Source organism: Rhea pennata, chromosome 6, assembly GCF_028389875.1.
Source record: "Rhea pennata isolate bPtePen1 chromosome 6, bPtePen1.pri, whole genome shotgun sequence".
Lineage (NCBI taxonomy): Eukaryota > Metazoa > Chordata > Aves > Rheiformes > Rheidae > Rhea > Rhea pennata.
In genome coordinates this window covers 10,530,062-10,541,139 of record NC_084668.1, presented here as the reverse complement: position 1 = coordinate 10,541,139, position 11,078 = coordinate 10,530,062, and the positions used below count along the sequence as shown (strand labels likewise).

At 53.6% G+C, this 11,078-nt stretch overlaps 1 protein-coding gene across 2 annotated transcripts; it reads right to left on the bottom strand.

Annotated features, from left to right (window-relative positions):
• Positions 1–464: 464 nt before the first annotated feature.
• Positions 465–3,984, bottom strand: TMEM37 (transmembrane protein 37). Of its 2 annotated transcripts, none has more exons than XM_062578858.1 (2): positions 3,907–3,984; positions 465–2,983 (listed from the first exon to the last, which is right to left on the bottom strand). In XM_062578858.1, the coding sequence occupies exon 2, from the start codon at positions 2,973–2,975 to the stop codon at positions 2,352–2,354; it is 624 nt and encodes a 207-aa protein (XP_062434842.1). In that variant the 5' UTR covers positions 2,976–2,983; positions 3,907–3,984; the 3' UTR covers positions 465–2,351. The 2 variants fall into 2 exon arrangements, with proteins under 2 accessions (XP_062434842.1, XP_062434843.1); XM_062578859.1 differs by having other exon boundaries at positions 465–2,924; positions 3,907–3,950.
• Between the last annotated feature and the right edge of the window lie 7,094 nt (positions 3,985–11,078).

Genomic DNA, 11,078 nt, shown 5'->3' with positions numbered 1-11,078 from the left:
CCAAATGACCACAAGAAAGCTGGGGGAAAGAGCAAGGATGCTTCAGATGCAGGGCACAGTGTGGGAAAACGGAAGCAGAAGACTTGGGGCGGGGGGGGGGGGGAAGCTATTTAGCTGGTAAACAGACCGTGTAACAGCAGGAAATCATTGAGCGCCTATAAGGCCATCTCCGATTCGCACAAGCGCGGCCGACCGCCCCTCTCGTTCCGTAACACAGCGTGGACACGTGCTGTGGGGAAAGGGGAGCATCCCCGGGGCTCCGCGGAGCCCTGCCTCCCGCGCAGGGCGCCCGGCGGGCGCTCCTGCAGCCGGCCCGCGGGGAGCGGTGCCTGGGAGGGGTTACCCAGCCCTCACTCTTCCCCTTCAATCTGCAGCCCAGTATCTCAATGCAGAGAGGGAGAATTGCACTTCTCTTATTTTCAAAGAAATTTATTTAATAAACTTCAGAAATCTTGCTTGACACTTCAGCAGGTTTCAGAAAGTGAAGAGTTACCAGTTGCTTGCTACATAGGTTGTGGTATATAACAATCTAAGACAATAAATCCTGCTTTGTAGTATTTAGCCACCAAAATGCCTCTTTACTCAGAAAGAAGAAGTCAAGCAGTATTATACAAAGCTGGTTCGATTTTTTTTTTTTAATCTATTTTTGCTAGAGGATTCATTCTGTATCCCAACAAAAGGCCTCTTCTTCAGCTAGCAGAGGGCATCCTCAAGTCATTAACAACCCTGCTGAGTCTTACGTGAACTCAATGGCCAGCTGCGGACCATCTCCTCCCCGACGTGGGGCAGGAGGCTCCAGACAGAGACATGGTCTGGTTTCCCCCTGCCTTCCCCCAAGGCCAGGCTCTGCAGGCTAAAGGCACCATGTCCCACGGGGACCAAAGGGAGCACACACAAGATTTTGGGTGCCAGCAAAAAGGCACTTGGTGAAGTTATGTTCCAGGTTTCCAGACAGGCCAAGGACACCCAGGCCCTTGTCTCGTGTTGGGGTGCAGCATGGGCATCCACCAGAACAGGTTCATTGGTCATTTAAGGCACTCCACCAACTGCTAACATCAAAGTGCAACAATCTGGGGCTGAACCTTGCAGACTTTCCCTGGGGTCAAGTGTTTCCACTAAAGCCAACAGCACCAGCCGTACGGCGTCTGCAAGGTCAGTCCACTGGCATGCTTTGAACAGTGCAATTCGGCAAATCAAAAGCACCTTTAAAAGGGGATACAATCACAGTGCAGTTTTCCAGAGGCAGGTTAAGGGCACGATCCCAGAATTCGTTGTCCTTGAGAGAAGGTCAGGAAGCTCCGACAGAGCCCCAAACACCCCGAGGGATTCGGGAGCTGTGCTGGGTAACGCAGCTCAGCGTGCCGTCTTATCCGGGATAGACGCCGAAAAGCACAGAAGGGCGCAAAAGCCCAAGGGGCGCTGACCTGAGCAAGCCTCACGACTAGACCTGGCCCGAAGCTGCATCTCGGGTAACGCTTAGCAACATTACTGTAGAAAAGTTACACTACCGAGATGAGGCACATATGAACATTTGTCTTGAGACTAAAACACAGGAAGTCTCACCAGCGGACACAAAACAAGCGTTAAAGCAGAGCGGGTTTCTCCCCCCAACCCGTTGTTAATCCCGCGCGGAGAAGGGCTCAGTGCCATCGGGCAGATCTGCAGTTCGCTCATCCCAGCGGCGATGCTCCGGGATGAGCCTGCCTGCCGCTGCCCTGGTGGGAAACCCCGTGACCCAAAGGCACGCCAGAAGCGCAGCGTGCCAAGAAGCAGAACGGCAGCACGGTCTGCCCGGCCGCAACCCCTGCCCAAAGCCCACGCAGAGCTCGTTCCTCTTTCCCTGAAAGGACGGCAAAGACGCCCAGGAAGAGCAATGCCCTGCAACAGCTGAGGAGTGCAGAGAAGCGCAAATAATCTGTCCCTGATACCGAACGGGTGCAAGAGACACTGAAGTTGTCACACGGGTTTCATGGGCTCCAGAGGATGGGGGAAGCCCAACATTACCAAACCTGTAACAGTACAGGCTGTGCATAAGCCTCACCACCGAGCGTGCTTGTGTAGGCTGCTGTTGGCTATTCTATACGTGTAACGGGAAAACATCTCGATCTGTTGCTCCAGAAAGCTGTATTTCAGCAGCAGCCAGTCCTTGCTGCCGCTCTGCTCATGCTGTGCGGTCCTCCACGCTGGTCAGGGTGTCCATCGCCCAAGATCAAACCGCCCAACAGACCGGCGCTTTCCCTCCGGGCACACAGTGCGAGACGCAACGTCCTTTTCAGACTTCATTAGGCTCCCTCTTCTTCCAGTCTGTTTGGCACAGCTGCTTACGCAAAGGCAGAGAGCACCCTCGGCACCTAGATTTTCCCTAGCCCGCTCCACGGGTACGTGAGGCTGTTGATGTGGAGTCCACTGATCCCGTTGAGGAAGAAGAGGAAGGCAGCAATGAACTCGCACCAGTACGTCAGCGAGAAGCCTGTGAAGATGATGTGATCCCTCAGGAGGATTGAGAAGCTCAGGACTCCAGCAGATGACAGCAAAAAGGAGACAAGGATGAGAACTGAGCCCAGTGACCACTTTCGCCTAGAGTTGGCATCTTCGCAGACCTGGGAGACCATCAGGAGCTCCAGGCCGAATATGGCTACCACGACAGCAAAAGCCACCATGCTCCTGATGAGTATCATCCCCACGTTCATCCCTTCCACATCAGCCAGGCTCAGGTCGGTGACGCATTTCAGGACGCTGCTGTTGCTAACAGTGCAGAAGTGCCAGAGCCCAAAGAGCTCCCCCCTCGCGAAAAGCCAGCGGCCGTCGCAGACGGAGATGGACGACAAGACCACGGCTATGGCCACGCACAGGATGATGAGGCTCCTGATGAACACCTCAAAGAAAGCCTTCTGCAGTCTTCTGTGCGGCAGCAGCCTCTGCGCCTTAGGGGAGAGCAGCGAAGAAAATAAGTTAACAGGGCTCCTTCCGGCCATTAATCAGACTGAAACGAGATTAGAGCGACGCAGTTAATGGACTCCAGGAATGATGTCAGTGGCCGAGGTGCTCTGGACGCACACGTAGCGGCGCTGCCACCTGGGCTGGATGGAGGGGGGTGCTGCACACCCAAGCCAGGCCCCACTGCCACCACCCCCCCCGGCACCCTCTCCCCAGCATACAGCACCGTGCACTGCCCATCCAACCCCCCCAACTCCTCAGGCACCCTCTCCGCATTGTGCAACACCACGCACCGGCCATCCAACCCCTCCAACCCCCACCGGGCACCCTCTCCACAGCTCGCAGCACTGTGCACCACCCATCCAACCTCCCCAACCCCCCGGGCACCCTCTCCACGGTGTGCAACACCATGCGCTGGCCATCCAACCCCCTCCAACCCCCCGGGCACCCTCTCCACGGTGTGCAACACCATACACCGGCCATCCAACCCCCTCCAACCCCCCGGGCACCCTCTCCACGGTGTGCAACACCATGCACTGGCTATCCAACCCCCTCCAACCCCCCGGGCACCCTCTCCGCGGTGTGCAACACCATGCACTGGCCATCTAACCCCCACCCCAACCCCCCGGGCACCCTCTCCGCGGTGTGCAACACCATGCACTGGCCATCTAACCCCCACCCCAACCCCTCGGGCACCCTCTCCGCGGTGTGCAACACCATACACCGGCCATCCAACCCCTCCAACCCCCCGGGCACCCTCTCCGCGGTGTGCAGCGCCGCGCACCGCCCGTCCAAAGCGCCCCTTCGGCTGGCCGCCCCGTCCCCAGCCCTGCAAAACATCCCCATCTCCCCCTCTCCTCCCTCCCCGCGGCTGCGCCCCCCCCCCCCCCGCGGCCGGGCAGCCCCCCCCGCTCCGCGGCGTGCCCAAGCCGCCGCGGCCGCGCACCCCGCCGGCGGGCAGCGCCCTACCCGCGCCCCGACGGCCGTCATGATGCCGCCGCCGCCGGCCCCGCGAGCCGCGCACAGCCCCGGCGGGCTGCGGCCGCGGCGCTTTATGGCCGCGGCGGGCGGCGGAGCCCCCGCCCCGGGGCCGGCAGCGGGGCCGGGGCCGCGGGGCCCCCCCGCGGCTGAGTCAGCGGCGCGGCCCCGCGGGCGGAGCTCGGCCAGGTGCCGCCGCGGGGAGCGGAGCGGAGCGGAGCGGAGGGGACGGGCGGGACCCCCTGCCCCTGCCCGCTCCCCCCACGCCCCTGCAAACCCCAATGTAGCCCCACCTGCGCCGCCAGCAGAAACGCCTCCGCTCGTGAAGTTTGGCCCCCTCGGGCTTTCCTTGTTCTGCCGTCCCCCAACGACCCCCCAGCACACACACACACACACACACACACGCGCGCACAGACACAGACACAGACAGACAGACAGACACACACACTCTGCTCTGTTTATTTATTTATTTATTTATTTACTCGTTTATCTCTGTATTTCGGTCCCAAACAGCAGAGGCAGCAGCCCGAGGTCGCGTTCTGCTCTGTCACCCCGACCCCCCGCTCTGCTCCCGACCCCCCGCTCCGCCCCGATCCCCCCGCTCCGCCCCCGAACCCCCGCTCTGCCCCCGACCCCCCCCCCTGCCCCAAAGCCCCGCTCAGCCCCGACCCCCCCGCTCCGCCCCCGAACCCCCGCTCTGCCCCCGACCCCCCGCTCTGCCCCGACCCCCCCCTCTGCCCCAAAGCCCCGCTCAGCCCCGACCCCCCGCTCCGCCCCCGAACCCCCGCTCTGCCCCGACCCCCCGCTCAGCCCCGAACCCCCGCTCTGCCCCGACCCCCCGCTCCGCCCCGAACGCCCCGCTCTGCCCCCGACCCCCGCTCAGCCCCGACCCCCCGCTCTGCCCCCGAACACCCGCTCTGCCCCGAACCCCCGCTCAGCCCCGACCCCCCGCTCCGCCCCGAACCCCCGCTCCGCCCCGACCCCCCGCTCCGCCCCGAACCCCCGCTCTGCCCCCGAACCCCCGCTCCGCCCCGACCCCCCGCTCCGCCCCAAAGCCCCGCTCTGCCCCGAACCCCCCGCTCCGCCCCGACCCCCCGCTCTGCCCCAAAGCCCCGCTCTGCCCCGACCCCCACGCTCCGCCCCCGAACACCCGCTCTGCCCCGATCCCCCCGCTCCGCCCCGACCCCCCGCTCTGCCCCAAAGCCCCGCTCTGCCCCCGACCCCCCGCTCAGCCCCGAACCCCCCGCTCAGCCCCGACCCCCGGCTCTGCCCCCGACCCCCCGCTCTGCCCCCGACCCCCCGCTCTGCCCCCGACCCCCCGCTCCGCCCCGAACCCCCCGCTCAGCCCCGACCCCCCGCTCTGCCCCCGAACCCCCGCTCAGCCCCGACACCCCGCTCCGCCCCGACCCCCCGCTCTGCCCCGACCCCCCGCTCTGCCCCAAAGCCCCGCTCTGCCCCGGACCCCCTGCTCCGCCCCGACCCCCCGCTCTGCCCCGACCCCCCGCTCTGCCCCAAAGCCCCGCTCTGCCCCGGACCCCCTGCTCCGCCCCGACCCCCCTCTCCGGCGCCAGCAGGCGCCTCGCGGCGGGCGCTGCCGGGCCGCCGGCCCCAGCCTGCGCTCGACCCGTTCTCGTTTTCGGACCCGTAGGGAGGGCGAAGGCTCTCCGCCGCCCCCGCGGAGGTTGTTGTAACTTTACCCTTGCTCCGATTTCCGTTTCTGAGCAAACCGGTCATCCCTGCAGACTCTCCGGCTTATTATTTTAATCCCTAAACCGTCGTACAAGGGCTTTCTATGTGTTTCCTTTCAAATACATATGTATCTGCTATGACATGGCTGGCAATGTTTTCTGTAGTATTTTTTAGTGTTTTTCTTCTCGGAGGAGTTCTGAAGAATACATTTACTTATTTCACATTTTTACAATAACTTCTGGCCTTTGTCTTTCTCTCTTTTTGCAAAATCTTTTAATTGTTTCTCTTCAGAGGTGTGCACACGATTGGATTATGGTTCCATTAAATTTTGGACTGGGTATTTTCCACTTGCAACACATGGCAAATTTTTGCAGTGTCTGTTAAAACTTCTCCTCTAGCTTTGTGCTCTGCAACATTTTTTGTCCTCTGAGCACGCTTTCCGACCTAGCAAACTAGATGCTCCCCACAGCCCTTTTAATTTAGGCTCCTCAGAAGACGGGATACACTGCATCCTGGCTATTCATTCGATAAGGAAAACGTATAACACTTCCAAATTGCAGTGTTCAGACTGATGGCTACATTCACTACTGGGCTTTTCCACTTCCAAGCACTAGAATGAAGAATATTTATTTATTTTTGGCTGAAAATTGCAAGCAGCTGGTGTTGTCTCATTTGCTGGATGAAGTGAACAAACTCTGCTCGCACATAACCGCGCTAAGCAAATGCCGGCGCAGGCCAGACAAAATAAACTGGTCTTATCTGGCAAAAACACTCACATGACCTGCGCCTTCTGTAACGTGGGCTCAATCCTGCAAAGCGTTTAGGCAATTTGGCCCCCAATTAGCAAAATTATTAAGCTTGGGTCTAACTTGAAAAAAAAAAAAAACACGTGAGTCACCCTAATGGCTTTAGCAGCATGGTGATTTCTTCTCAAAGTGCTGAACCAAGATGGTTTTGCTGTGAAACGCAGTGGTAAGCTCACATGAGCAAACGCGTGCATAAATCCCCGTAGAATGAGGAACTTGGGTGGTTATTTTGGAAACCAAAACTGCTCTGATCCAGACTGAGCTCCCTTCATAGCTGTTACGGCCAGGCTGGTTCCTTGAGCAAAGGGACTGGTTTAGCGACGTTGTTTTTGTACTTCTTTTTTGTTACTTTGGCTGCAAACAAAAATTGCTTTAATATTTTTTATTTAATTCAGCTTTTCCAAACATAAAATGTATACCAGGATGAAACTTTACATGTAATTAATATCAGAATAAAGCAGAATTGCTTCTGCTATTGCTTGGCTGGCAATACCTTATGTTAAATACAGCTGGATTTTCATTTTGTACTTCTTTTTAAGACATACAACCTTATACTGCTAGAACCTTGCACTTTGTTCAAATGGAAACATATATTTATTTTCATTGTCTCCTAACTAAAAAACCCCTAAGATTTCCCCTCTTTTCAAAGAAATAATTGCTAGAAGATACATTGTGAAAAAATGCCTCAAGATTACTATTTGTGGAAAACTGTATGAAAATAGTGTTTTATAATAGAAAGAAAATACTTTTAAAGGAACAATAGAAAAGTAATTTCTCTTTACCTGACCTTTTTTAACCTATATCCTAACATCATAAGCAACCTTCAATGTACTTCAAGTGTATTACTGGTTCAGCTGTGTCAGTCTGCAATAGTCGGTATACTGTCACTTTCAGTATTCTGCTTATAAAATCCTTTCTCCATTTAAATGGTTATTTCACATCCTCTCCCAGGAGAGAAAAATTTCAGGGAAATGTGTTCATAAATAATGGCGATTATCACAGATTGCTGTAAAACACAGGAACGGTTCAGTCTGGTCGATTTACACTGAGGAAGTTGAACGCCGAGGAATCTTTTCCAGCTACGGGGATTGCAGAAGCCGTGTGAGCCGTCAAGACCGGCAGCTCTGCGAGCCACTGGGTGGCTTAGGAAACGGTTAATGGAGAAAGTCCTTTGCTTTGAGGTGAAGCAGTGGTTACCGGGCACCTTACAAAGGCCGAACGATGATAAATCACAAATTCTGCCCTCAGGATTATAAAGCAACCCAAACTACAACGCTCTGGAAATAACACAAGTGACTGGACACTGCACGATACTTGATGGCTAATGCAACAGAAAGGATTTCTTCCTACTTCTCCCAATACATACCCCGCAGTACAGGCTTTTCTAATCTTTAAGTTGGTTACTTCTATAAATGCATTTATTTGTCTGTTGAAAAAAATAAAGTCTTTCTGATCGTGCATTTATAACTCTTGGAAGAGCAACTGGTGCAGCTAGGAATTTAAATCTTGTTATCAGATTCCTATTTCAAAATGTCTTTCCAGGCAGAAGTTGTCCCAGTTTTGGAGACAAAATACTTCCAGTACGTTGTGGGCTGATTCTTCAGGAGATGCCCAAGGCCTGCATGAAAGGCAAAATGGCTTTCTCTGTATCTGCCAAAAAAAAAAAAAAAAATTGTGAATACAGAAAATGTTATGAGGAAAGAGTAAGAACTGATAGTCTTGTGCCACTGTCCCCTTGCAGCGTTTTTTGCAAGAAACTGAAAACACACGCTCAAGAAGCCGCGCTCGGCTCCGGCTGGGTGCACCCTAGCTGCACTAAAACGGAGCTTCTGCAGCAGGGTGAAAAGCCAGCAAGCTGCTGGCAAACTGCTCGAGCCAGGCAGCTTCGGCCAACACGGGCACGGTCACCCTCGGCAAGCCGGCCCCAGGCAAAATACGCGACAGAAGGCGGTTCTGGTCCGTGCCGAGGGCGGTGCCGCTCGGACCGGCCCCTTGTCACAAGCGCTTTAGCTCAGAGCTCTCGTGGCGCTGCGGCGAGCCGCGGCAGCCGGCACGACAGCCTCGCGCTGACACGAGGAGAGAGGCGGCCGAGCGTGTAAGCGGAGAAAGCTCCCGCACCAGATGGTTTCGCTTTGCCTCCTGTCCAGACCCCTTCCCTGTGTCACGGGGAGCCCGGCGGTAGCTGCCTGGCCCGGAGCTGTCACTTGTCATTGCAGCTCCAGGCTCTCCCGTTTACTGCTGGACACGTGCAAAAGTTCAGGCAATACAGGCCAGAGAGGTTTCTGATCCTATTGCTCATCCAAATCAAACAGCAACTGTTAAGGCTCCTGTGACTGCTTTGGAAACGTTGATAACATGCTGGTCCATCCTGGCTTTCTCCCAGCCTTTCCCTTTCCTACCCACCCCAATTATCCAAAGGAAAAACAAAAATTAGAGCAACTGAGGGAGACTGTAAACAGAAGGATGGGGCTTTACGCTCTAGGGGAAAAAGAAAAAAGAAAGTTCTCACCACTGATCAGGTTCTGGACCTAGCTACTGGTGTGTAACCTACCTTCACATCACATTGCACGTCTTCAGAGACCTCGTACTAGCTGCTTGCTTGCTCTGTTTTGGACACGGCCCTTTCCAGGGGCCTCTGGCAATAGTTGGGCCGGCTCAGGACATATCTGCAAAATGTTGGTGTGCATTCATCACAGCAGAAATTGATGCTTTGAAATATATACGAGACAGAAAACAGCACTCTAGCCCTTTTATCACTGATAAAAAAAAAAAAAAAGGGTCCGTACTTCAGTGCAATGCAAGCTGGGGAGCGGGCGTGGAGGAACAGATTAATTGGTTTCTCCGCTGTCTTATATATGTTTATCTCAGTAGAAACTCAGATCGATGCAATTAAATACCAGAGTTAAAAATATCAAGTGGGTCAAACTAGTGAGCATACCTTTAAGATTCAAAACCCCTTCGAGCAGCGTTAGAGGAGATGGCATACTACCACCTCAGCCTTGTGGGGAACACAGAGTGAGCATCTTGCACAGGTCTCTCTGCAGTCCCAGCGTTTCTGCATCTACTTCTCATCTTTATTTTAAATACAATAGCATTAAGTTTTGTCAGTCGTAGCTGTCTTTCTGAAAACCTCAAATCATTCTGGGTACAGATCTGATGAAGACGGCAGAGAATCCCAGACTTCCATCTGCGTTTTTACCACGTCACAGATTTCTCATTAGTTCAGGGTGCGAGTAGCCTTCATCCGTACAGGTAAGAACTTCAAATTACATTAATGTAACCGATTCCCTGTGCAGGTCTCCTTCCCTGTTCCACACTGTCTAGGGGAGACAAACAAGGTGCCTCCTTGGCCATCTTAACTAGGTAATATTTTTATTCCTGCCAGGGTGTGGAATTATGTGCTTGAGGCAATCCAGTCTTGAAAACAGAGAACAAATATATGACTTAAAAAGGACTTTGCAGAGATATCACATGATTTCTCAGTTTGTCAGGGCTTTGGACTCTTTTTATTACTGCACTTCAGTGCAGTAGCAGTACTTATAGCTAAAACAGATCCAACCCTAGCACAGAGATTGGAGGGGATCTGCTGAGTCACTGATTCCACTTCAGGCTGTTTTTCATATCACCTCTTCCATAAACTTATCAAGCTCCAGGAACTTTGACCAGATATTTCAGGATTGCAAGGGGCCCTGGGATCTTCAGATACACTTTATCATATCCCCAGGTCCCTCCTTATTAATGTACTGTATTTATGCATGGCTTTTCCAATAGTCTAGGCATTTTTCCCCCAAGTATAGGAAAGTTTCAAATGACATTAGGGGCAAGACATATTAAATGATTTTGAAAAAGACTCTGTACCTCCCTGGGTATTCTTAATGTAACATAGGATTGCTCTAAAACTACACTGAATAGCAAAAATATTAAAAGATGACCCAGCAGTAACAAGTGCTATAGCACCCAGACCTTGAAGACAGATGGACATGTGGTAGGACCAGCCAGAAGTCCAGGCGCCATAAGCAAAGCGGGAGAGTTAAGAGACTGCTGCAGGCAAGCTCCACCTGAAAGCTCTACTCCAGAATAACTCACTCCAGCTGGGTTTAACTTGGCATAGATGCTGGCCCTAGAGGGAATACAGGCACATCATTTCATAAAGCTGGAGACGGTGGCTCACACCTAGAATGGATTGGTCTTATTTGCACTTCAGCTTAGGAGTTGAAGATTGGCTCAATCTGGAGATAATTAATGTTCCTTAGGACATTAATTATGCGTGGGACATGGATGTTGATGGAACAGATTCCATCTTCTTTTGTTGTATTTCTATTTTACAAACTTATACTTTGTAGTTCATTACTATGACTCTTACTCCAAGTGTTACAAGTATGTAATATTAACTTGTCTTAGCTCTGAGTAATTTCAACAAGTTGGAACACCGCATACCCCTTTTTGTGTTAAAGTTGTGGAATTTAGGAATTTAAGCTGAAATGCATTTTCCATTTTTCTCCTTCCCCCATCCACAACGGATCCCACCAATATGCACAAGATTGGGGTGACTGGGCATCTACGCTAACTGGTATTGCTCAGAATAGTTGGCTCTGAACACTGGGTGGACAAGCACCTACACTATAAACAACAAATGCAACTGTCATTTATTTTAAACTGTCAAATCAA

What these genes read in the sequence shown, in the direction of transcription:
- TMEM37 (XM_062578858.1), bottom strand. Translation starts at nt 2,975, where the DNA reads ATGGCCGGAAGGAGCCCTGTTAACTTATTTTCTTCGCTGCTCTCCCCT.